We start from the raw sequence: 25,934 nt of genomic DNA, 5'->3' as shown, positions 1-25,934 counted from the left end.
TGGAATGACTAGTTCACGATAGTTGGGGAACCTCGAGTTCAAATGGCCCATAGGAAATTGAGTGTGAATAGCTACATGGGGAGATACTATTATCTGTACGTTGAAGCAACTTTTGGAATGTTGGTATCCTGACGTTTGGTTCACTGCTGATGTGATTATTTTTTTCCTGACAGTCCATCAGATTTGAGTGTATGTGACAGTTCCCAAGAACCACCTTGAAAACCCACAGCCTCAACTGATGGCCTTTTCCTGCTTTCTAAGCACAATATTTGACATATGTGTAAATGCAGAAGACAGCTATCACTTTCCAGTTGGGTATTACTGACAGTGATGGTTGCAGTCTGTGGTACACATTTAAAGGTGTCTTGGTATCCCTCGCATGAAATAGGGTGTCCAGGGAACAGCTGGTTTGGGTGACTTGATTTTTCCATTTGATAAATCTACCATTTTATTTGGAGAGGGAATGAGAGTTTTTCTGCATCACTTGTAAAACCATCTAGTCTTTTGCTTTATCTTTTTGAGAAACTAAATTCAGGCCTGTTTGTGGTTAACATTTCACACCCTGTCCAGAAAACTACTTTTGATCCCTTTGTGGGAAGAAACAGGCTGAGCAAGAGCAGTGATGCTTTCACAAGGTGGTGCTTGTGGCTTTGCTGCTTGAGAGTCCCATTGCTTTAAAGTCAAACAGGAGATAATCCTCCTGCCCCTTTGGTTCCCTTAGCCATTTGAGCAAATGATCCGCACACGTGGAATGTGGAGGGAATCAACAAGCTCCTGTTTGGGTCGCTGCTGGAAGTTTCTGCTGGGTGATAGCTTTGTGCATGCGTTAGGAATGGTGCTGTGTTATGTTCTGCTCTTGAGAGCAGCAACACTCAAGTGGTTTATACTGAGATCTAAACAAAGGATATGTTTTTTAGAACGTGGGGAATTTGAAGTCAGAGTTGGGAGCACTGTGTTTTCATGGATGTGACATGCAGGTCACACAGTTTAAAAACAAATAAACCCCAGGCCCGGGTCAGCCACAGTGCATGCTTGGATATGTGTGTGTTAGTATTCCCAGGGAAAGCGTCTGTGTAGCCCCCAACTGATTTCCCTGAGGATGGATCTGTAATTGGTTATTTTAGGACTCTCTTCAAAATGCTGGTGTTTTTTAAAGGGCTTCAGGCTGTGCTTGCTGGGAAAAACATTTGGGACTGAGCTGGTGAAAACTCCTTTTTCCTCTCACTTTCTGCACTTGAGGGAGGAGGAGCCCTTAAAATAGGCCCCAAAAAGGCTGGGCTGTAGTTTGCATGTTCTCATTGGCTATTAGCATTTTCTTTTTTTTTTTTTTCCCATCCTGACATTCCACGAGAAAACTTCATTCATCCCATTTAGCTTGGGTTTGGCATGTAATATGTTTGGGATTTTGTTTCGTCTTGGAAGAAACCATTGTTGCTGTTACACTCATCTGCCTCTGCTGGTGCTGACGCACAAGGACTGGTGCCCTGTCGTTTTTCAGAATGACTGTTCGGTGTCACAGAAGAAGTTGTAGACATTGCAGGAGCAGATTGAGGTACCTTTGGCTGTCACAAGCGCTGTGGTTTGAAGATGGCCAGCTAGGGAAATATCTTCTAGAGCATCTCCTGTAGAAATGCTGCCTAGTGATGTGTTTGGCCCTGCCATCAGACTGAAAGGAAAGTCTCTTTGTTGTGCCATAGGTGCGTGCACCTGATGCGACACTGCACCCTCCTGCAGCAGCAGTGGATTTAGTTTATAGTTTATCAGTTTGGGGAGGAGATCTTGTAGGTACAATTGATGTAACCTGGGGCAGCTCTGCTCTGGAGCCAGGCTGAGAGAACTGGGCTGGTTCAGCCTGGAGAAGAGAAGGCTCCTGAAGGGGAGACCTTAGAGCAGCTCCAGTGCCTAAGGGGCTCCAGGAAACCTGGAGAGGGGCTTTGGACAAGGGCCTGTAGGGCCAGGCCAAGGGGAATGGCTTTAACCTGCCAGAGGGGAGATTGAGATGAGCTCTGAGGCAGAAGCTCTTCCCTGTGAGGGTGCTGAGGCGCTGGCACAGGGTGCCCAGAGAAGCTGTGGCTGCCCCATCCCTGGCAGTGTTCAAGGCCAGGTTGGACACAGGGGCTTGGAGCAACCTGCTCTAGTGGAAGGTGTCCCTGCCTGTGGCAGGGGCTTGGAACTGGAGGAGCATTAAGGTCCCTTTCAACCCAGACCAGTCTGGGATTCTGTTAATCACCAGTCCTTGTAAACCATCGTTATCTTGCCACACATTCACCTTTGGCTCCTCTTTCACTGCTGCTGGTTTCTGAATGGAAGCTACTCACAGCTTGCAGGTTTAACAAAAGTGCTCTGCACAGATGAGCTGGGGTTTGGTTTGCCTGAGAAAGTAACTGGGGTAAAGAGAATCCCTCTGATGGATTGGAAGCCCCCACTGCTGAGTAGTAAGAGGACTGTGTTTTGGGGCAGGAATATAGAGTAATTGAGATGGTATTGATGTGGTACAGAGCATCCATGCCTGCAGGGGAGAATGCAGTGTGAAGTGCTGAAACTGGTGAAAATCATCTCAAAAACAGTGCCAGGAGTGATGTCGGGTCTCATTTAAGAGGAAGACCCACTAGGGAAGTACCTATTAAAAGTGAAAATTTATGGTAAGCGCCTTCCTTCTCATGTGAGCAGAAGAAAACATCCAGAATAGGTAGAAATCGGGAGCATCTGATTTCTCTGTAAGGAAGGGGAGGGCAGCATGGGGCTTGATCTTTGGATGGAACAGGGGAGAACAGGTCCAGCCCTGGTTTGCCGGAGGTGAGGCTTTGCTTCTGAAGTTTTAAAGGGGGTGCTGAGAACCCCTCCTTAGGAGAGGCTGATGCAGGCCCATGGGCAACAGGTAAGAAAGGCTGTAGAAGTATAATGGTAGTAAGGGGTGAGCCTCGATGAGGGTTGGACTAAGCTTAACCCATTCCATACCCATGACAGTGCGTGTGTTTAGAGAAAGGTTTCGTAAAGCTTAAGTTTTTCTGTAGAAGGTCTGAGACTGCTGGTTTGATGGTTGTTTTCTTCAAGGACTCCTCCATTTCTCTAAACTGCCTGGGTTTAGTTTGGGAGGTGCGTGGTTTGGGTCCCCAGTGTGTGTATTTTCTGCCTAACAGACGTAATGGTTTAATTCCTTAGGCTGATAGAAGCTGGATCACGGAGTCAGCTCCTGTTTTTACCCGCAGTCAATGACTAGTTCCCTCCATGCCTCACTTCAGACCCAGTGCAATGTCTGTTTTTCGTTAATGCTTTCTGTTCATTTAAAGAGCCTTTTTATTCTTTCAGATCTGTTTTTATGGAGCAGGCTGCAAGTCTGGCTTTACACCTTTACCATTTCTGCTACATCCATAGCTCTCAAGTCTGCATACATGTTTTAGCCTCTTTGTTGAATGCGAGTGTTGATTGTCAGTTGTGTTAGTCATAAGCTGTAAGTCATTTACCCTTCTTTTCTTTTTAATCTTTACTTTGTTAGATACATGGACGTAGATGGTTTTGTTTTGTTAATTTTCACACCACATCTTTTCTGTACTTCAGGTTGACTCCTCACTGCACTGTGAAAGCCATTAGGAAAAGGTCCTTGGGGTTAAAACCTGGGGCTCCACAGTGTTACCTGCACTTGGGGCTAGAAATTAATTTAAATGGCGACTGATCTGTCTGAAGCTGAACCCGTGCATCATAAGGCGCTTCCACTCTTAACGGGAGCTCAGCTCATCCACACGGACAAGTTAAGTGAGGTAGGGGCTGGCCCGTTCTCCAAGCTTGCCCTTGGATCAGTCCTTGACTTCCAGTCCTGCTGAAGGTTACTCGGTGCTCTTTCTCCCCTGCTCGTAGGCAACTCAATTGGGAGTCTACTAACCCTTGTAAGCACTCTGCTTCCCCTTCCCTGCTTTCCCTGAGATGTTGTGTTTAGCAAAATCCTCAAATCTCCTTTAATTTGGAATTGAAAAGAAATTATTTCTTTTTGTAACTGTAAAATGGGAAACTCCTCTCTGAATACGCTTCGAAGAAGCTGGTTGGAGGGTTACTGTCTTTTAAAATGCTGAAAAATCCAAATGTAACCAGAATATTTCCACATATGCTGCTTTAATTTACTTTAATCCCATTTCTAAACCTTTCTGATTCTTTCCAGTATCTGTACTGATTTTCTTATGCTTTCCATAGAAGGTTGAAGACGACACAATGCCCATCCGCCGCTCCGTGAATTCTTCTCCCAGGGAAACCCCTCCCAAAAGCAAACCTGCTGAAGGCGAAGAGGTCAAAGCAGGTACAGTGATAGTTCTACAGTGGATTGTTAATGTATATCCAAACATAAACTTGTGCTCTGAAACTCTTGAAAACCCTACTGCCAAGAGTAAAATATTCCCAATGGTGAGCTCCTTTCCGCAGGCTTCTCCTGGATTATTGGGAAGTTGTGTATTGCAGCCACACTTTTCAGTCTGAACCCATTCGTTTTGTCCTTAATGCCCTGTAGGAAAGTCCTGACGCTCCAGACATGAAAACACAGCTAAATAAAGTCCCTTTTAAGCTTGTACATTCTTTAGAGTAAAGGAAGAAATTGTGAAGTCTCAGTAGTGTCAGGAAGGTGGCTTGAGATGGAAAGGGGGAGTTGATGAATGGAAGAACAAAGTATTTAGGGGTTTTGTCCTAAACAAGACAATTTTACCACAACGTGTCATAAAATCTAGTCTGATATTAACGTGTCTGGTCTTAGCAGCTTCACCTCAGTTTCTCAGAATGTGTCATTTCAGTATCACACGCAGTTTCACTGACTTTGTCCTCTTTGCTGTCACAAATAAATAAGTTATATACCAAACTATCTTTATACACTGTGGATTTTAAATGCATGATGCCTCCATTGGAAAACTGTGCACAGGAACATGGTGGGAGTATTAAGCTCCTTCTCAGAGACAGAGAACCTGTGTGGAGCAGTGATGGTGGACAATGGCAGTTTAAATTATCCAAAAAGTGGATAATGGCAGTTTAAATGCACCTTATCTAGTAGGCAGCCCAGTCCTGTTCTCAGCTAAATATACCAGTTTGTTTGCTTGGGAAGGTGACTTCTGATTGGATTTGATCCTGCTGATAGGCAAGTGCTTCTGCCAGGGCATGTGCAATCTAAAGCTTTGCCAAGCCTGGAAAAATTGAACAGTTAAAAATCCTTCAGGTGCCACAGTGCATGGTGCAGGAACAGCAGTGTTTGAAAACAAGTTGGTCATAAACAGAGCTGCTTGTATGTATCTGTCTACATTTCTCATAGAGATGCATGGTTTGCACATTTATGAGTTAAAAATGCATAAACCTCAGCCTGGGGGAAAGCCATTTCCTCCTCCCTTCCCCACCCGGGCCTCTCTGATGAGGGATGATTGCAACAGTAACTTTGGAGTGACTGGGGGAATTAGTGCACCGTGAAAAGCCACATGATGTTGTTTGACATTATTCTGGCATCTGATGGCACCTTATTGACGCTCCTCTCAGTAGTTTTGTTCACTTCTTAAGTTACATTCAAATTATCTGTTTAAATTGGAGAAAAGAAGTTGTCTGGAGGGAAATAATTTTGGGGGTGTGTTCTTAAGCCTTTTATCCTCTCCCCCCCCGCCTTCCTGAAGAATAAAGGCTTGTTTTAGGCAGTAACTTGATGCGTTTTCATGTCTCTTTAGATGCAGAAGTCACCTCTGAGGAATCTGCCTCTGTTGGAGAAGAACAAGAGAATGAAACCCTGCCTGCTGCATCCAGTGAACCAGAACAGCCAAAGGAACCTGAGACTGAAGGGAAGGGGGAAACCAAGCCCTCAGAAGAAACCAAAAAGGAGTAAGGCTCCTTCAGCTTAGTACTGAATTTAGGGAATTGGGTAGGATTCTGAACAAAGTCACGTTCTAGAGATGGAAAAGATGGCAGGAGAGATGGGGAAGATAGGATGTGTCCCTTAAAAAGGTGCTTCTATTTCTCAGGAAGAAGGTGTGTCTGTCACACACTCAGTCGAGTGTGGCTGCTGTTTCTAGAACATGTGTGAGACAATATCCAGACAGGGTCTCTTTTTTCTAGTAGAAACATCAAAATCTTCTTTAAATTATTTTCAGTGTCAAATGTTCTGGAGTTGTTGCTGTTGTGCTGCTGTTGGCTTGTTTTACAGTGTCTCTTGTCTTACTACTGATTTTTATCCTTCCAAAGTGAGAAGGATCAGTCTAAGGAGAAGGAGAAGAAGGTGAAGAAGACCATTCCTGCCTGGGCTACTCTTTCTGCTAGCCAGCTAGCTAGAGCACAGAAGCAGACTCAGATGGCTGCCACCTCACGTCCCAAAATGGATGCTATTTTAACTGAGGCTATCAGGGTAAGCAGGAGACAAATGTTTCTTTTGTTCATCTGTCGCAAAGCAGAATAATTTGTGTGCCTAAAATTCACATTTCAGCTTGCTGCTGGTACAGATGATAGTGCTGGCTGTCAGCAGGAAACACTGTGTGAGACACGTGTGCTTCTGCCTGGAAGCCCGTGGAGCTGAAATGTGAGTCCATGATGATGATGATGAGAGGCCCTGTAGCTTATTTCTTTGTTTAGAATTTGTTTCCTCCCGCATTACATTATTAGAAACAGGGAGGATGACATAATCTGCTTGATTGCTGTCATCATTTAATTTGGTGTGCCTTCTAGCCACATTTAACTTGATTTACCTTGATTAAGCCATCTATTTGATACGTGCTTTTTTCAGCATTAACTTATTCTAATTCAAGGCAGATGGAGAAACTGTAAAGTAGCATTCCAGAGTGGTGTTGGGCTGGGTTTACTGTATCCCTCCTGCTTGTAAGAAGAGCCCTGTGCTGTTGTAGTTGTGCTGCTGCTCTCCCCTTGAGGCTTGGTTCACACAAGTTGCCTTCACAGCTGGCCTGGGTTCTACCTGCCTTAGCTGCAGTATGGCCTTTTCAGCTGCTCTATCTTCAAAATGTGATCTTCAGCTTAGGCTTTTTGCTAGTTTACTAATGTCAAGCCTCCATCTTCTTAAAAGCACAGAATTGGTGACTTGTTCTGACTTAATAACTCTGACGTTAGTGCAACAACTTGCCAGTTGTGCAGCAGGGGTTTGCCAAAAGGTGACTGTATTTTGTAGTACCATTTAGTGTTTAAGCCATTACGTGTAAGTGCTGCAGAACACAGGAGTGATTGACATGCGCTTGCTGTGCTGCTGTTGTGTTGTCTGCTCTTTAGCTTAAGTATTTTGTTATGTTTTATCCTCTTGAGGCATTGTGGAGGAAAAGGCCAGCCTGGCATCCTGTGTTGATGTGCTGGCCTGTATGCGTCAGTTCAATTGCTGTTCTCCAATCCCACAGCAAGATCTTTCCAGTGCAAGTGGTTTCTGCTAACGTTCTGCTTCCATTTCAGGCATGCTTTCAAAAGAGTGGTGCATCCGTCGTTGCAATACGCAAATACATCATCCACAAGTACCCTTCCCTGGAGCTGGAGAGGAGAGGCTATCTGCTAAAGCAAGCCTTGAAAAGGGAGTTGGAGAGAGGAATCATTAGGCAGGTAAGAGTTGCTTTGTGGAGCAGCGCTGGAGGTGGTGTTACTGAATTACATAGGGGGTTCTTAAACTCTGTTAGCAGGTCTTTTCCTCCTCATGGAGGTTAATCAACCTCTGTCTCCCCTTTATTAGACACTGACAGGATTTCACTGTTGTTCTGTCAGTCAGACACTTTGCCCGATTGTCTTTTGTGCAATGTATGACCATCTCTGGTGTTGTGTCATACAGCATTGCAGCAGCCTGTGTCTTCAGACTGAGTCCAGCACTGTCACTTCTGCAGCAGCACATTTAACACTGTAATTCATGCTTGTGATGTCTGTTAGGATCTCATGGTCAGGACAGCAGAGTATGTTATTAATGTCTGGCTGTAGTTTCTGATCTTACTGAAGTTTCAGTGGGTTCAAACAGGCCTCTGCCATAACAGCCCATCACCAGGGTGACAGTGCAATCAAAATCTGTGTAATGATGTCAGTAAGTCTCTTTCGGGCTGTTGTTATTCTGAGTTACTTTGCTAAAGACTAAAATGGACTTTCTTTTGAACTAGGTGAAAGGAAAAGGAGCTTCTGGGAGCTTTGTGGTGGTGGCTAGTGCAGGAAAATCTGTTCCAAAAGCCAGAGACAGAAAGGTAAGATGGATCAATTGAAACAATACCCTGAAAGATCTTGCACTGAAACACATGTATCATACCAAAGGCAGCCTAACCCCAACCCAGACAGTATTCTCCTCCTTGCTGTACTTTTCCTCCCCAAGTACAGTAATTAAAAAACCTGTTCCATAAAATCAGAAGCAGAAAGTTAGTTTGAGAAGTTAAACCAAATAGAATAATCAAAATCTTAGTTTTAAAATGTTTACATTAAACCCCTAGGCTTTGGTTCAGAGGCAGAAAACTGAATAACCAGGAAGCTCCTCTTCTGTCTTTACCTGGTAGAGAGAGATGCCTCTCAGGTATTGTAAGAGAGCTTTATGCTACTGCTGTTTCTGTTCTATCTGTTGCATGGATAAATGGAAAACTTCAGTCTTCAGGACTGTCAGGTGAACATTTTTCCATGAGCTGTGAGTGCAGAGGGAGGAAGAAGACAATGTCCTAAGGCTTCTGAAAGAAAGCTGCTAATGTTGGGTGTACAGTGTTCTGAGGTAGTACTATGTGATGGGAGGGAGAGGGTTTTAAGCATAGTCCTCACAATTAGTCCAGCTCCACTGTTCTCCACTCTCTGCTGCACTGGGTGTATGAAATACGTTTCTAACACTGTGGTTACAAAACACTTTCTTGATCCCCTTGCAGCTTAGATGGGTGAACCCAGAGAGTATTGTAATATATCTTCTGGGGAGACCAACAGCCCTAAAGCTGAGGGAAATAGTGACACACTTGGTACTAGGGAACAGGAGAAAACTAATTGCAGTGTGACTTTTTAAATAGAGCTCACTGGCTCCACAAGAAGTTTGAGCAAGACACCTGATAACTGCTAACACATCACTTTTCTTGTCTGCAGCGTATCAGTGTCTTTGTTCCTAGTTACTTTCTCTGTGTTGCAGCAAAACAAACAGCTTGCTTTTGTTGGTGGTGAATGCAGCTAGCAGCTGTCTGGTGAGCAGCACCCTCACCCCTTCGACTGTTTGCAAAGCTGCTGTTCAGCATCAAAGCCATTAAACTTCAGCACATTTCCCCACTGTCTTTTCTGTATAAACAACAGACTTTATTTTTTCCTGCTCATGCCCTCCTCACAGTAACAAAGGGATGGAGGAAAATTCGGAAGGGAAAGTTGGCTTCAATCAGGATTTCATTCTGTCATCTGAAAAACCACTCCTGTTTAAGCTGTTCGTTTTTGGGAAGATTAGACTTGTGTAAAAAGCCTTTGATGGGGTTTAAGTTTCATGTCAGTGTATACCATTTTCACCTGTGTCAGAAGAGCAGCAGAGGAAAGTGTGTGTAGAAAGAGGAAGGAAACTAATGTAAAAATACAGATGTTGTTAAATACTCAGTAATTTCTATTTGCAAAACTTTCCTGAGACTCCTATGAAAATTCCAGCCGAATTTGCTTGATTTTACTTAAGCTGCTCAACTTTTTAAATTGTTCAAGAATTGCCTTACACAACTTGATTTTGCAGATCTGTGGCCAGGGTTAGGAGCAGTTCTCCCCTGTGCATTGCTGGTTCAGAAACCCCAGAGTTTTAGGCCCCACTGATGAGTAAAGTGTGTGTATTTCAGAAAAGCACTTCCACTTCGGCTGCAGAGCAACAAGTCAAGCTGGAAGATATCCTGCCACTGGCTTTCACCCGCCTTTGTGAGCCGAAGGAAGCTTCTTACAGCCTCATCAAGAAATATGTGTCTCAGTATTACCCCAAACTCAAAGTAGATATAAGGTAGGTGCAGGAGTACACTGTTGTAAGCAGAGCTGCAGAGGAGCAGTGAAACACAGCCTTCCTCTGGCTTTGCCTTGCTTCCCAGTTGATCCAGTTCAGTGTTGCAGCAGGCAGGTGGTGCTCTGCCTTGCAAAGCCTGCAGGAAAACTTGAGGAAAAGCTGTGCCTTTTCCTGCATCCCTCCACACCCAATCTTTGTTCCTGACGCCAACATCAGCGTTGAGTGTGCACCTCCACCCTTAATCAAAACCAGCGACCTTTAGCTGCGTGGATGTGGAGTCTCTCCTTGGGATCTTGTCCCTCTTGGTTCTGGATGCTTTAGCTGGCATGTGCTCACAGTAACCTTTAAGTTTGCCCATATGAAGTGGGTCAAAGCCGGGGGAGGAAGCAAATCCAGGAAAGCCCCGTGTGCCACCTCTGGCAGGGGCCTGTACTCAGTCCCTTGTTGTCTGTGAGCTGACTCATTGCCCACCGAGTCCAAATATGCTTTTCAAAATGATTAAATCCTTCCAAGCGGAGCTTGTCTGTTTCTGGATGCACAGTGACACCGAGGAAATGTTGCAGTTCAGTTTCCACTAACGTACATTGTTTTTCCTCATGTAATCAGCAGCTGCTGACAGGTCTCCATTTAAAATGCCTGTAGGTAGGCAGATACCACTCGTAAGTACTGCTCTGCTCACACTCTGTATAAAGCCTTGTTTCTCTGTTTGTTTTTGAAGCTGTCAGTGTGTGTGTGTCAGTAAAGCTTTATCCTCCTGTATTTCAGGCCCCAGCTGTTGAAGAATGCCCTGCAGAGAGCTGTAGAGAAGGGGCAGTTAGAGCAGATCACAGGGAAGGGAGCGTCTGGGACATTCCAGGTCAGAGCCAGAGTTCATCTTGTTTTGTTGACTGTACTGACCGCAAGCCTTGGGTATAAGTTAACACCCCCTCTCCCTCCCAACCTAGTTTCATTGGGTACACCTTTCTTTAGCAGCCTGTCATGTTCAGGAATTGTCCAACTATGAAGCAGTAGGACTCTTATTCTCCTCTGGGTCTACATTTCTGGAGCAGCCCCCCCCTGCCTTCCTTGCTTAGCATGCTCCTCACGCTGCTTCAGCTCTGACTCACTAGCACAGTAGGGGAGATGGTGGGGTAAGCTTTCCATCACTAACTGCGGGTGCAGTAGGTACCCCAGATGCCTGCAACGGCTTGTTCTTGTTCTACAGAAGTCTTTTGGGTACATTTGGTCTGGGGGATGGAGGAAGAGCTGATTTATTTCCTTCCCTGAGTGATAGGCCCTTAAGTGATAGGCCCTGAGTGATAATTGCCACATCCTTGCAGTGTATCTGGGGACTGGGACAATATGTTACTGATAAAAAGCCCTCCAGGCCACTTGACTAGGCCTGTCCTCCCAGTTAAAGCTGGGAGAGCAGCATTCCCCGTGCGGTGTTTAATGTAAAACATATCTGTGCTGATGCAGGAGCGCCGACCCACCTGGTGCAGAGGAGCTTGTCCTGACCTGGTTTGGGAGAATTTTGTCTTGATGCTTTTCTCTTCCTCCTTGGAAAATAGCTGAAGAAATCAGGGGAGAAGCCCCTGCTGGGTGGGACTCTGATGGAAGACGCCATCCTGTCTGCTATTGCGGCCATGAACGAACCGAAGACCTGCTCCACCACAGCCCTCAAGAAGTATATCCTGGAAAACCACCCAGGGACCAACTCCAACCTCCAGGGTAAAGTACCAACCTGTGTGATGCTTCTCTTCTGCATGCTGAAAGAGTGCTGCAGCTGCAGATGTGTCTGTGCAGCACCTTTAAAATATTCCATTGAGCTTGCTGGGGAGCTGACAGCTGCTCAGCTCTTTGTGCTGCAGAGATGCTCAGTGGTTTTAATTCCCATTAGCTCCTTTCAAGCCTGACAAAGGCTAGTTTGAGACATAATGCATGTTTTTCTTGTCTGTAGCACATTCCCAGGAAGGGGGAATAGTATTCAAGTACTTTTATTGTTCTTAAATCGCCAAGTTGATTTCATCTGTCTGTCTATTTTGAAAGGCAACAGCTTGGCATAAATGCAGTTCCCAGTTGCTTTTTAGTTAGAGAAGTTGCAAAGTCTAACTTTTAAAACATTCACAGGCACCCCTCTTACTGATTTGCTTGAGGTCCTTCTTTGGCTCTGATTTTTAAAAGGTCAAGCAAGTGAGGAGAGAAACTAATCCTGTTGTATTTGGAAAGAGATTTGGCATGTCTTTGTTCTCAGGAATGACTCTAATGTCTGTTTTGGCTTTTGCCTTAGCAGAAGCAATACTAACAGCCACTTTAAAGCAGATGTTCTAATGGTTTATGTGCATTATTTGGCCTGAGCCCCACTGCAGTAGTTTAACCAGTGCTGAAGGTCATTTGAAGCAGGATGAGCTCACAGCAGTCTCCACTAGAGTCAAACCTAGAGGTAGATGAGTTCGTTGCTGTGGTGTTATGGTGCTGGTGTCATTCCTTAGGACATGGGCTGGAGGGAGGCTGCCGATCCCACACTTCACCTGGAGCTGAAGCACAGCAGCAGCACGGCTGTTTGACACAGGGCTTACTGGCACTTAGAGAGCGCAGGTTCCCTCACAGCAGCGTGGGCTAAAGAAGCTGCCTGAGGCCTTCTGCCAATTAGAGACTGATGTCAAGTGTGACTTCTTAATCTTGGGGCAGAGAGAAGAGTTTCCAGGCATACTAAGCATGATTTATTTCCAGCGGCATTGGAAATCTCCCTGGTCCTCAGAGGCCTGTGCTCAGCCAGGCTCGAGTGCTTGTCAGTCTTGCAAGTCACATAAAGAAATTTCAGCTTGCAATCTGTTGTTTTCTTTCCCTTTCTGTTACATAAAAGGAATTTTGATGATCTCTGCTCTGTTTTAAGAGCAACCGGAGGAAGATCTGGTGAGATGTAAAAGCAGGCGGGTGCACACTGCAGAGCCAGTGCTCTGCACTCCTCCACCTTTTGTACCTCAGAACTGGACTTGACTGGAGTCAAATCCCTCATGTGCTGCTATTTATCTTTGGTACAAAGAGTAAAACCAGAAAACCAGCCTTAGGTTTTATGTGTTGCTCCTGTTCTATAAAAGTGTGGATTTTTAAAGAGTTCTTGAACTACGAGGATCCAAATGTTGCAACAGTAGTGACTTAATGCATAGGATCAACTCCATTAGCTGAGCAGGCTCTTCCAGTGCCATTCAAAGTACAGTATTTCAGCAGAAGCAGCCTGGTGAAAGTGTGGCCTTATCCCAAAGGATTCTCTTGCTGTGAAATGTCAGTGCTTGACAAAAGCCTGTTTCAGGAGTGTGGAATAAGCAGTTGGAGCAAATACCTTTGCATTAATCGTACCCACAGATTCAGGTGACAGTTCAGCCACTGTGTTTCTTTGTATTTTTCCATTTCTCAAGTGAACTTCTTTGGAAGGTGCTTGAGGGCAGCCTTGCTCTTCCCTGGGTTTGGAGGGAGATAAATATGAAAATGGTCCCTCTAATTCAAGCTGCAAATGGTTTTGAACTGACTAAACAACTTCAGCCCTTTGCCAAAGATCCTCTGTACTTGCATAGTTTTGGTTACAATTCTTACACAGTGCACATGGAACTGAAGACTGGAATAGAAAGTGCATTTGTCATATTTCTAGACCAGATATTTGCCCTTTAAAAAGCAAAACAAAAACACAGAGTGGGGAAAGACGCACCACACATGACATTTAGGACATAAGGAGGGTAAAACCAGGGTAAAGACTTGCTTTAAAAAACACTTTGGAGAACAGGCTGTAGAAAGTTGAGATTTGGGTTAAATTTGGACAGCAGTAGTTCCATGCCACTACTGAATGCATTTATGAAGGAGCATCCTTTGATGGGGACATCAAAACCATGCACTGTTCTTGACTTCGTCCTTTGGAGAATTTAAAGCCACGCTTGCTAAGTGCTCTGCAGGTGTCCTAGCAAAGGAGACTTCATCCTGACTCTCCACCTCTGATTTCAGAGGCCTCTGCAGGGAGCAGCAAGGTCAGACAAGTGGATAAAGATAGTAACAACCTTCCTCTGATTTTTTTTATTTGATTTTTATATTCACAGTGCATCTACTGAAGAGAACCCTGCAGAAATGTGAGAAAAATGGCTGGATGGAGCAAATTTCTGGAAAGGGCTTCAGTGGAACCTTTCAGCTTTGCTTCCCTTATTATCCTAGGTAAAGAGCTTGGCTGTTAAACAATGTTCAAGACAAGCGTTGCAGAGGTTAGCCAGGTAGCAGTGCAGAAGTTCATGGGCTGACCTATTTACAGGGAAGTTTGTGGAGGGTTTAATAACCGATGAACTGCAACATTCACGGAATTACAGAGTGGTTTGTCTGGGAAGGGACCTTAAAGCTCATCCAGTTCCAGCTCCCTGCCACGGGCAGGGACACCTTCCACTAGAGCAGGTTGCTCCAAGCCCCTGTGTCCAACCTGGCCTTGAACACTGCCAGGGATGGGGCAGCCACAGCTTCTCTGGGCACCCTGTGCCAGCGCCTCAGCACCCTCACAGGGAAGAACTTCTGCCTAAGAGCTCATCTCAATCTCCCCTCTGGCAGGTTAAAGGCATTCCCCCTTGTCCTGTCCCTACATGTCACCCAAACTCTAGATAATGCCATTACTTGGGTGCCTGACTTTGAGTGAACATAAAGCTAGCAAGGAAGCAAGGGAAGCTTTTAAGGGCAGTAAAGGCTCAGTCTTCTCAGATCCTCTGTCGTGGTGCTTTTTTTGCAGGATGGAGGCTATTTAAGTGTTGCTGTGCTAAAACAAGTTCATGTGAGCAGGGAGTGTGGTGGTGTTAATGCAAGGATGCTCACAATGAGTAGGACCCAGCTGTTTCTTAATGCCAATCTGGAGGAGAGATGGGAGGAGGGAAGATGACCTAGATTAGCTATTGTGAGACTAAAACAGCCTTTCTTCTGCTGGGAGTGTATATTGTGCTGGGCCACGTGGAGCCCAGGGATGGTGACTTAGTGTCCCACAAAGAGCTAAGTGGCAGCATAGTCATTAGAAAAAGTCTCTGCCAGGGTTAACCAAGGCTTGCTGGAGTCGTATCCTTAATAGCAAGTCACACTCTGACAAGAACCCTCTTGTAGCCCAGATGTGCTCTACCCAGAGAAGCAGCAGGATGAGGACTCTGAGGAATCTGATGAGGAAGAAGAGGAGGAATCTGAGGAGGAAGAAGAATCTGAAGAGGAAGAGTCTGAGGAGGAAGAGTCACCACCAAAGAAGAGGTATGGCAGCATGAGAGAGAAACGGGCTTGTTCAGGTGATACAAGTGACTCTTGGTTTGTCTCTTGGTGTGGTTGTTTATCCACGGGGGCTGTTGCTCAGAGGTGTTGGAAGAAGTTTCTGATAATGCTTTGCTCCAGAGATACTGATCTCCCCTGTTCCATAATTTGAAGCTTACCTCTTTTTTCCTCCAGATGAGAGTAGAGTCTGTATTTATTCTTTGTATTGCCTTCAGTCTCCTAAAGTCACTTTTTGTGCTTTACGGAAGTGTGACATTTCACAGGGGACTTTCTGTATTTATTAAGTGCTTCCTTAGGAAAAGTTTTCCCTGCAGTAGTATTTGCAGTCCTGTAGCCAGATATGAAGCCTGCCTTCCTCAGGATGTGGATTTAACATAAGTGTTGTTGGTTAGGTAATACAATTCCATTTGGAGAGGAAAGTGCTCAGGTCTCTGAACTGTTCTGACAATTGACTTTGATTCATTGTCATTATTTGTATGTTCACATGCCTAACGAAGGAGGTGGAAACCTCTCTGGCAGAGCACTGTGGGCATTGAGAAGTGCTGAGCGTGGCAAGATCTGCCAGGAGTTGTTGCTCTTTGGGCTTTAGCTAATGAAATGTACCACTGCATAAAGCAACATCCATGGTAAAGGAGGAGGATGCCAAGATGCAAATTGATGACAGCAGCTCTGCTCTGGGTACCATTTGTGCCTCCACTGAGCTCTTGTGCTGTCTCTCTCTGACAGGATGCAGAAGAGGCCACCCCCAAAATCACGGAGCAGGGCCCCTCCGATGAAGCGAAGAGAGTCCAAACCCAAACCAAGGAAAACCCCCGCCGCCAGCCGGGGCAAAGCAAAGCCCCCCCCCCAAGGTTAAAACCCCTGCTAAGAAAGCCAAACCAGCAGCCCCAGCCATCAAGAAACCCTCTGGTGGCAGCTCTTCTAAGAAACCAGCAGCCAGCGGGAGGAAGGAGGTGAAACCCTCTGCCAAGGGCAAGTCCACCATGAGGAAATCTCTCCGGGCAAAAAAGTAAAACCTTTGCAGTGTCAGGGAATGCCATGGTCAAATCCACAATCTTGTTTTCTAAGTCAAACATGCATTTGTATTTTAGTTCCGATGCTTCAACACTTCTTTTAAGGGGGTTTTTGTTTGGTTTTTTTTTTATTGTTTGTTTTCTTGAATGATGGGGGGGGGGAAAAAAGCTGCAAATTAAATCAAAGCAACCCGAGGAGTTGTTAGAGCTCAATGCTGGGCCTCGTGCCTGCCCCTCCCCTGGAACAAGTCATCTGTAGTTTCGGCAATAATGGTAGGACTTCTTCTAGGGCGTATATAACCTGTACATTTTCTGGTGTTCCTCTTGGGTTGGGGGCTGGGGGGGGGGATTGGCATTTAAACATTCTTCAAAGAAGATCTTTATATCTTTAGCCAGCAGGAACAGGATGATTGGGGGAATGTGATTCTTAAGGAGAAGGTACAAAGGCAAAAGAGTCCTCCCTAGATCCCCTGCATGACGAGGTCCTTATCGCTTCTGTGAAGAAGCAGTGTATATACAGCACTTGCACTGAGTCCTGGAGGTGCTGCTTTCTGCTCGGCTGGTAGAGGGGCAGGCTGAGGAGGTGGCACGTTTGGCTCCTTCAGACCAGCAAGGTTTGTTTGATGGTGAGTCAGATCTTCAGTAATCACCTACTGCAGCATCCACTGATCGTCTGATGCCGGAGGGGCTCCAGAAGGGGTAGTTCTCGATTAGGCGGGTGATTTGAATTAGTGTTTCCACGCCACATCTGTTACCTTAAAACCAAAACATATAAAAGTCTTCTTGAAATCCAACTTTCCAATGTTTTTAAGAGATGAAGAGCCTGAGTTTGGTCACCTCTTGTTTACCCTTTTTTAAAGAACAGTTGGAGAGCTATACAATTGCTAATGTAGAGATGTTGATAAGTGAAGAACATGCGGTTTGCTAAAATAAAATGAAACTAGATTCCAGGCTTGTTTTGTGTGTCCTTTCTCTTCCTCGCCACAGCTTCCTCCTCCTGGAACTGCAGAGAGGAGGGAATTACCATCAGCATGGATTGCTGCAGAGGCAAATCTTTGGTAAAGGCACTTTACCAGCATGAAAGAGTGGGGCTGGTTTAGCCTGAGCTCCTTCCAAGCGCTGTAGCTCAACCGACTTGTGACCTTTCTCTTCCCTGGTTTCTCTGGAGGCAAAGGTGAGCAAGTAGAAAGCTCTGTTTGAACCTCTTGCTGCTTCTCTTCTCCCTCTGCCCCCCATCAGTGGCCAGTGGGGACAAAAAAAGACCAGCCGAAGTCATCCCCTGCTCAACAGAGCAGCAGCTGTATTCAGAGCACTCTCTACCTTGTCCTTGGGCACCAGCGGTTCCATTGCGACCTGAGAGTTTTCATTCATTGTGCTTTGGGAAAGAGCTTTGCATGTTCCATGCTGAGAGGAGTGGCAGTACCTCTAGAAATTAAATGCAGAGAAAGGGAGAAAACAGCCTTATTGAGTTTATTCTTTTCAGTCGCTGTCCCAGTGTGGTTCCTTGAACAACAGAGGGGTTTAGAAAACCCTGTCAGAAATGGCCTCAATTGTTGCCAGCCCCATAGCGAGGGTGCAGATGGGGGGTTAACAAAAATCACAGTGATGGAAACTGAGAGGGTGAAAGCCCTGATCAAAGAGTGAGCCACAGGGATGCAGAGCAATTAGAAGCATTAGCTAATGGCTTTTTCTAAGGGCTACTTGTACCAAAACAGAGGGGTTTGAGGCTTCAGGGAGCCACGTTGGAGAAACTGCTTCACTCAGGGAGAGGTATTTACAGACACATTGAGCCCTGTCCCAGCTGTGGGGCAGTTTGTGACTTCCCTCTTCCCAACATTCCCACACCCAGCACCCCATGGTTAAAACACTGGTCTGGATAACGCCAATGTTTCACCCATGAGAGTGGCTTCATTTTGCTGAAGGGCACCTCGAATTAGAGCATTGTGCTGAAAACAGCCATTGGCTCCCTTGGTCACCACCAAACTCTTTGGTTGAGGTTTTAATTGCTAATTAAGTGGTTTCTGTGCACGGAGCCAAAACAAGGACTGTGAGTCTGGTTGTGTTTAATCTGAAGGACCAATCCTTGTCTCCTGAGAGCAGCAAGTGGGATTGAACAGGAAAATCATCATCCCGTGGCAACGTTGCCGGTGGAGCTCTCCTCCATCTCTGCTTCCTGGCCAGCCTGGGCTCCGATATGTTGTTCCTCAGCCCCATCTGTCCTCCTTGTTCCATTTTTCCGCTGTTTCTCCACGGGTTCTGCTGGGGCATCTCAGAGCATCTCCAAGCAGCTGATGCTGGCGGTGGCCCAAGGTTGGAACGCTGCTCTTTGGACTCTTCTTGCATCCTCGGGGACCGAGATGGGGATTTTCAGGTGCACCCTGAGGGGTTAGACCCCATCTCCTCCCCAAACTGTTGCTTTCCCTTTCCAGGAGCCAAGCGCATCCCTGAGGCTGGGGACAGCTTTTCCTTCAGCCGGCTGGAGGATTTTGGGCACCTGAGGCTCTGCGTTTGCAGTGAGGTCAGAGCCATCCCTCTTTATGTCATTCCCAGCATAAGCAGACAGGGGTGAGCAAAACTCCCCAGGGAATTGAGAAACTGGGGTGAAAAGGGTCTGAGCATCAGGGCAGGGGGTGGCGAGCAGCGACCACGTGTGTGCGTGGCGGGGTTAGAAATCACTTCTCCGCTGGGCACGCAGGAGGAGAGGAGAGAAAACAGGAGAGGGGGAAAAGAATCCGATGCAGCCGCGTCTTCCAAAGAGCCCGAGCGCTGCTGCTGCTGCTGCTGCTTCCAAGAGACGGAGAGAGCCGGGGAGGTAAATTGCAGTGATTCATCGTGGGCAGATCGGAGGCAGGAAATGGGAGTTCGCTGCCTGCCCCGTGCCCGCCGCGGGCTCGGGATCGCCGGGGCCTGGCTGGCGGCGAGGGCCTGACGCCAACGGGTCGAGCATCCCCGCACCGCGACGGGAGCTGCCGAGGAGCCACCGGGAAGAAGGGAAACAACCGGCGGAGGCCGAGAGCCGGAGCGAAGGGGGTTTTTCTGACTGCGTTTCTTCGGAGCCATCCGAGAGAGCCCGTGAGCCGGGGGGGGGGGGGCACAGAGGATGGGGGGTTCTGGGGATGCTCGGGGTCTGGGTGTCACCCCCCATCACCATCACTACTAAATCTGGGGGTCAGCATCCCTCCCCTTGGGGACCACGTCCCTCCCCTGGGGTCCTCCAGGGTGGGCTGGGGGCTCATTGAGAAATGAAGCGTGGGAAAAAGGGGGCGGGGCTTGGGGGCTGCCTGCCTGCGGATTGGCTGGGGGGAGGGGGGAGAGACCCCCCAAATTGTGCCCGAAGGAGAGGGGCAAACCTGAGCTTGCAAAGAGGATGGGGGTACCATAGGGCCCCCCCCACCCCATTAGGATGCTTTTGGGCAGCCGGATCCCCCGGTCTTTCTCCTGTGTTTGCACCCAGGTGCCTGCACTGTGGTCTCAGTGACACGAGTTGTGCCTGGTCTCAGCCTACCCAAGGGCTGCGGAGGGCAAAACCCGTTTGGGTGGCTGGAGAGGGGCCGGGTGCACCCTTGGGTGGGTGTCTTGGCTGAAAAAGCCCCCCCCAAACCTGCTGCCCCATCGCTGGTGTTTTGGGGATCATCTCTGAAGGACAGCCATGGGGTCTTGGTGCTGTGTGGCCAGCGGGGGGTGGGATGGAGAGAGGGGAACATGGGAGAGACCCCAAAATCTCACTGGAGTTTGGGCTGTGGGACCGCATGCACCTTGCTCGGGGTCTGGACTGCATGCTCGGGACATGGGACCACATGGGTTTCATTTGGGATCGGGATGTGGGGACCATATGTGTCACCTTTGGGACTGGGATTTGGGGACCCTCACGTCATGCTCAGGGTCAGGACATGGGGACCATCTGCATCTTGCACAGGGCTGGGATGTGGCACCTTCACGCAGTGCTCAGGGGCAGGACATGGGACCCTTCCATTGTGCTTAGGGTCAGGATGCTGGGATCCTTGATTCAGTGGGGGGACAAGGGGACCTTCATGTTGGGGTTAGGGTCAGGCTGTGTGGAAACTTACATGGCACTTGGGGTCACAGGGGGCCCTTGCATGGGGGCTGGGATGTGGGCACCCCCACATGATGCTTGGGACGAGGACATGGGGACCCCAGCATTGGGTTTGGGGTGCAGGGACCCTTGTGTTGGGGTTGGGGCCAGGATTTGGGGACCGTTTTATTGGGGCTGGTACGAAGGGACCCTTATGGCAGGGCCAGGACTTGGGCTCATCTGCACTGAGGTTTGGGGGTCACGATATGGGGACTGCAGCATCTCCCTGAGTCTCATCAGGCTGAAAACAGGGGTACACTGGGGGCAGGTTGGGTCTGTCCCCTCCCTCCTCGCAGGGACCGTGCCCAGGGGCCAGATCTGAGCTCTGCACCACCCTGGCGTGCTCCGGGCAATTCAGATGGAGCAGCAGAGCTGCTTAGCTCCATCCTGATCCAGCCTTCGCCCCCCAAACTCCACTGCCATGAAGAAGAAGGCGGCCAATGGGAGGGGGCTGGATCCTGCAGCCCCCCAGCAGCGAGCCCGGGGCATCACCAAGTCAGCAGAGGTGAGGTACCCACAGCAGAGGGGATGGGACTCCCCAAGATGAGGTTTGGGAGTGGGTCCATCCCCGTGACCCCCAAACCACCATCTCAGGGTGGGCTGATTGCCCTGGGGTGAAGTGATTGCAGCAGCATGGGGGGGGTTGTTTGCTGACATGGGTTGGTTTTGGTCCCCCCCAGTACGTGGGTTCCTTTGTGGTGGAGGACTTGGACCTGCAGCAGCGAGCGGGGCGGCTGGAGGAGCAGCTGCGGGCACTGAAGGTCAGGAATCCACCACTGCTCCCCCTCACCGGGAAACAGGGGGACCCCCAATACTGGGGGGGGGCCCTGGGGTGTCACAGCCCAGATCTCTCCCAATGCTGCATCTCTCCTGGCCAGGACTGCCCCAGGAGGAGGTTGGTGGTGCTGAGGTTCAGCTTGCAGGGGGTCAAAGTCTATAGTGCCGATGGTGAGGTAGGGATGCTGAGAGGGTGTTACAGGTGCTGGGGGGGGGTCGTGGGTGCTGGGGGGACTCTTGGGGGCTGGGGGAGCTCAGTGATGCTGGAAAGGTGCTTTGCAGAGGGGTTGCACCTCTCTGAGCATCACTTTTCACTTGGGAACCTGCTTTGCATTCACAAATAGTGTTGCAACCTGCAGTGCCACAGTGGTGTCCCCGGCACCACTTGCACCCTGGGATGCCCGGGGGGGTGCTTGGTCGGTCCTAGTGACACCCCCTCACCCTGTGCTTGTCCCTGCAGACGCTGCTGATGGCGCACGCCCTGCGCCGGATCCTGTACAGCACGTGGCGACGCGCCGACCGCCAGTTCGCCTTCGTGGCCCGAAATCCCCGCAGCCCTGGCAGCCCCCTCTTCTGCCACCTCTTTGTGGGGCTCCCAGGCGAGGTGTGTGGCCCAACACCCCCAAAATAAACTCCTATTATAGTTGATATTTGCTTCTATTGGGTTAATACCCAGCTCCTTTTGCCTCTGCAGGTCCAGACCCTGCACCTCCTGCTCTGCCGCTGCTTCCAGCTCTGCTACCTCCTGGCGCACCCCGAGGAGCAGGCGCCCGAGGGGGAGCCCACGGGGCCGGGGGTGCTGCGGGAGCCGCTCAACCCCGACGAGGTGTCGCGCAACGTCAATGCCCTCGTGTCCTTCCGACGCCTGCCTGCGCTCGGCTCCATGGGTGCAGGGGTAGGTGCAGCCTCATGGGTGCTGGGTGCTGCTCCATGGGGGTTTGCACAATGTTTGTGCGCACGGTGTGGTCACACATGGGGTGTCTGCACGGCCTTTCCTTGCATGGCGTTCGCATGGTGTGGCTTTAGCAGGTTTTTGCCTGGTCCTTCCATGGCTTTTCTTGCACGGCCTTTTCTTTATGCAGTTTCTTTCACAGCAATGTGTGCACGGCACTTTCTGCAGGGCATTTTTCACACTGCATTTTGCTGCCAGTTCCTGCACGGCCTTTCCTTGCACAGCAGTTTGCACGGTGCATTAGTGCACAGCCTGTTTTGCATGGCGCCTCACACGGCCTTTCCTCACACGTCCTCCCTGATCAGGAGCTCTTTGCACAGTGAGATACACACAGCATTTTGCACAACCTTTCCTTGCACGGCACGTTTTTACACAGCACATTTGGCAAGCCCACCCTGCCCAGCCCATTCGCGCATTGTGTTTTGCACAGCCCATTTTAAACGGCGTTTTGCAGGGCAGCGTTTTGCAAAGCATTTTGCATGCTTTTGTCTTGGATGGCCTTTTCTCACAGCCTTTTGGATCAGGCATATTTGCATGGCAGTTTTTCACACACTGTTCTCCAGGGTGGTTTTTGCACAGCATTTTTGCAGGGTGTTTTTCATGGCATTCTTTGGTGTAACGTTTCCTACATGGCATCTGTTGCACGGCATCTCTTTGCATGCCAGTTTGCATGGCTTTTTCGGCGTGGTGATTTTTGCAAAGCATTTTTGCACGGTGATTTATTGCAGCGGTTTTTGCAGGGTGTTCTTTGCAGCGTGTTTTGTTGCAGGGCATTTTTCACTCGGTGATTTGCAGGGCAGGTTTTGCGCAGCGTTTTTTGTGCAGTGTCTGTTTGCAGGGCATTTTGCATGGCGTTTTCTCACACAGCACGTTTCGCAGGGTGGGTTTGTGCGCAGTGTTGTTGCGTGGTGTTTAGCACGGCATTTTTTGCATAGAGCTTTTTTATCATGAGGTCTTGCACAGCATTTTTGGGGTGTCACTTTTGGGGTGGCATTTTTGGGGTGACAATTGTGATGTAGCATTTTTTTGGTGTAATTTCTGGTGTAGCATTTATTTGGGTGTCACTTTTGGGGTGTCATTTCTGGGGTATCATTTTCAGAGTGTCATTTTTGGGGTGTCATTTCTGGTGTAGCATTTTTGGAGTGGCATTTTTGGGGTAACATTTCTGGTGTAGCATTTTCAGGGTGTTATTTCTGAGGTGTCACTTGTGGGTTGTCATTTTCTGGGTGTCATTTTTAGGTGTAATTTTTGGGGTGTCATTTCTGGTGTAGCATTTATTTGGGTGTCACTTTTGGGGTGTCATTTCTGGGGTATCATTTTCAGAGTGTCATTTTTGGGGTGTCATTTCTGGTGTGGCATTTTTGGGGTAACATTTCTGGTGTAGCATTTTCAGGGTGTTATTTCTGAGGTGTCACTTGTGGGTTGTCATTTTCTGGGTGTCATTTTTAGGTGTAATTTTTGGGGTGTCATTTCTGGTGTAGCATTTTCAGAGTATCATTTCTGAGGTGTTATTTTTGGGTTGTCATTTTTAGGTGTAATTTCTGGGGTGTCATTTTTAGGGTGTAACTTCTGGAGTGTCATTTTTGGGGTGTCATTTTTAAGTGTCATTTTTGGGGTGTCATTTTCAGGGTGGCCTTTCTGAGGTGACATTTCTGGTGTAGCATTTTTTGGGGTGTCATTTTTGGGGTGTCATTTCTGGTGCGCCGTTTTTGGTGCAGCATTTTCTGCACAGCGTTTTTCTCCATGGTGTTTTGTGTGACATTTCACACCGCGAGACCCCCCCTTCAGCCCCAATGACAGCCCCTTCACCCTCAGGACCGGCAGGTGGAGAGCAGAGCCTGGCGCCCCGGGAACCCCTATTGCTCCCCGGTGCTGGTGCGCAAGAAAGCCATCCGCAGCAAAGTGCTGCGCTCGGGGGCTTACCGGGACTGTGGGGCCGAGAGCCAGCTCCACCAGCCGCCCCGCGACGCTGGTGAGTGCCAGGGGGAAACTGAGGCACTGGGGGGACGCACAGCCCTAATTTCATGGGGTGTTTTGGGGTGAAGAGGGGATTAACGGGCTCCTGCAGCATCAGCGGGATGGGAGAGCAAAGGGGCGAGGAGCTTGGCCTTCCTCCCTGAAAATGAGAGCATCCTCGCGGAGAGCGTGTGGGCCTTCGCCGGCATTGCCAGGTGGGTGCGTGGGACCCCCCCGCTCATCTCCATCCCTCCCCAATCCCTCCCCTTCGCACCCACCCGCTGCCTCATCCGCAGGGACAGCGGGATCGCGCTGCTGCGGCGCGACGTGCCCGGCGCCTTCCTGCTGCGCCCCGAGCCCGGGCTGGCCAAGCGCTGGTGCCTGTGGGTGCAGGCGCCCTGCGGCGTTGTCACCTATGGCCTCATCAGGACACACCAGGGCAGGTTCTGCGTGGAGGTGAGGGTGGTGCGCGGGCAGCGCATGGGGGTGCTTGGGATGCTTGTGTTGTAGTTGCAGGGGTGCGACAGTTGCACCCAGTGAGTGCATTTGATGCATCTGTGCGTGGATGCAGTGGGGTGTGAGCACATCACTGTGTGGGTGCACTAGTGCATTGGTGCATGGGTGCCAGGGCTGTAAGTGCATTAGATGCATCTGTGCATTGATGCATTCGGTGCATGGACTCATTGGTGCATTTGTGTGTTTGATTCACTGTGTAAGTGTAGGTGGTGCATCTGTGCATTGGTTAATCTGTGCTTGGATGTACTGGTGCATTTGTGGGTTTAAGTAATTGTGTCAGTGCATCTGATGCATCTGTGCATTGATGCATTTGGTGCATGGATGCACCAGGGCATTTGTGTGATTGAGTCACTGTGTAAGTGCATTTGATGCATCAGTGCATTTGGTGCATGGATGCACTGTGCATTCATGTGTTTAATTCACGGTGTAAGTGGATTTGATGCATCTGTGCACTGGTGTAATGGTGCACTGGTGCATGGACGCCCCAATGTGAACGTGCATTTGACACACCAGGTACGTGCGTTTGGTGCGTCTGTGCATGGATGCGTTGGTGCACATGTGCATTTGGTGCAGGGGAGCAGTTGCTTCATGGTCACATCGCTGCTTGGGTGCATCTGTGCATGGGTGCACAGGGGTATTGGTGCATGGATGCACTGATATGTGAGGGCAGCAGTGTGTGGGGGCACCAATCTATGGGTGCATCAGTGAATGGCGCATGGGCACCAACGGGTGTGGGTGCTTGGGTGCTTCCATGCTTTGGTGTGTAAATACTATTGATTCATGGGTGCACAAGCGCACCCGTGCATGGGTACGTGGTACACAGACACATTGGTGTGTGTTTCATTCCTGGGTGTGCTTGTCATGGGTGCCTTTGATTTGTGGGTACATCAGTGCACAGGGTGCAGCACAGTGCACAGGTACACCAGTATCACTATTGCATGTGGGTGCAGTGAATGCATGGGTGTATTTGATCCCCATGTACACCCATGCATTGGTGCGTGGGTGCCTTTGGGTTTGCGGGTGCATGGTGCATTTGGCGCATGGGTACGCTGCTATTTGGTGCACGGGTACATTCAGTTGTGGGGTGCGCAGCACACGGGCACCGCGGGGGTCTCACCTCTCCCGTCTCCCCCCCGGCAGCACTCCAACACCGAGTTCCCCAGCGTGGCCGCGCTCCTGGCTCACTACTCCGCCGCACCGGGCGGCTGCTTCTGCCGCCTGGCCCCCGGCCGCCGCAACCCCGGCTACAAGGAGCGGGACCCCGGCGGCGGGGCCAGCGCCTGGGGGGACGCTGCCTGGGCCCCCGCCGGCCCCGTCGGGGCGCAGCATGAGCGGGGTTAGGCCCGGGCATGCCCCCCTCGGGCACCGGCCCCCCGACATCCCCATTGAGCTTTAAACCGCTGCCGTCTGCCTTATCTGCCCCCTCCCGCGGCTGCGTGCGCTGGCAATAAATGGCTGTTGTGCTACTGGTCTGTTCTT

General features: G+C 49.1%; 2 protein-coding genes across 6 annotated transcripts; both read left to right on the top strand.

Annotated features, from left to right (window-relative positions):
• The first annotated feature begins 2,148 nt into the window (after window positions 1-2,148).
• Window positions 2,149-17,111, top strand: HP1BP3 (heterochromatin protein 1 binding protein 3). Its single transcript, XM_032920329.1, is given in 13 exon segments — window positions 2,149-3,758; window positions 4,186-4,288; window positions 5,682-5,832; window positions 6,193-6,352; window positions 7,396-7,539; window positions 8,079-8,159; window positions 9,741-9,895; window positions 10,661-10,751; window positions 11,446-11,605; window positions 13,963-14,074; window positions 14,993-15,130; window positions 15,875-15,986; window positions 15,988-17,111. Coding segments are annotated over 13 exon segments (1,677 nt in total). The 5' UTR covers window positions 2,149-3,662; the 3' UTR covers window positions 16,162-17,111.
• Window positions 17,112-17,147: 36 nt separating this feature from the next.
• SH2D5 (SH2 domain containing 5) lies at window positions 17,148-25,925 on the top strand. Of its 5 annotated transcripts, none has more exons than XM_030507925.1 (14): window positions 17,148-17,335; window positions 18,236-18,471; window positions 18,591-18,679; window positions 18,857-19,233; window positions 19,616-19,728; window positions 20,523-20,759; window positions 20,935-21,015; window positions 21,133-21,207; window positions 21,492-21,635; window positions 21,726-21,926; window positions 23,799-23,955; window positions 24,052-24,154; window positions 24,236-24,395; window positions 25,596-25,925. In XM_030507925.1, exons 6-14 carry the CDS (start codon window positions 20,676-20,678, stop codon window positions 25,794-25,796), a joined length of 1,206 nt encoding a protein of 401 aa, XP_030363785.1. In that variant the 5' UTR covers window positions 17,148-17,335; window positions 18,236-18,471; window positions 18,591-18,679; window positions 18,857-19,233; window positions 19,616-19,728; window positions 20,523-20,675; the 3' UTR covers window positions 25,797-25,925. The 5 variants fall into 5 exon arrangements, with proteins under 5 accessions (XP_030363785.1, XP_030363781.1, XP_030363784.1 ...); XM_030507921.1 differs by having other exon boundaries at window positions 17,173-17,335; window positions 24,029-24,154; XM_030507924.1 differs by lacking the exon at window positions 19,616-19,728 and having other exon boundaries at window positions 17,173-17,335; window positions 20,651-20,759; window positions 24,029-24,154.
• Window positions 25,926-25,934: the final 9 nt, after the last annotated feature.

This window comes from Strigops habroptila, chromosome 16, assembly GCF_004027225.2.
Source record: "Strigops habroptila isolate Jane chromosome 16, bStrHab1.2.pri, whole genome shotgun sequence".
Taxonomy (NCBI): Eukaryota; Metazoa; Chordata; class Aves; order Psittaciformes; family Psittacidae; genus Strigops; species Strigops habroptila.
Note: the sequence above shows the minus strand (reverse complement) of the source record. Positions and strands in the feature narration are given on the sequence as shown.

What these genes read in the sequence shown, in the direction of transcription:
- SH2D5 (XM_030507924.1), top strand. Translation starts at nt 20,676, where the DNA reads ATGAAGAAGAAGGCGGCCAATGGGAGGGGGCTGGATCCTGCAGCCCCC. An exon ending in GCATCACCAAGTCAGCAGAG is followed by an intron (nt 20,760 to 20,934) that starts GTGAGGTACCCA and finishes GGTCCCCCCCAG; the next exon opens with TACGTGGGTTCCTTTGTGGT. An exon ending in TTGTGGGGCTCCCAGGCGAG is followed by an intron (nt 21,636 to 21,725) that starts GTGTGTGGCCCA and finishes TTGCCTCTGCAG; the next exon opens with GTCCAGACCCTGCACCTCCT.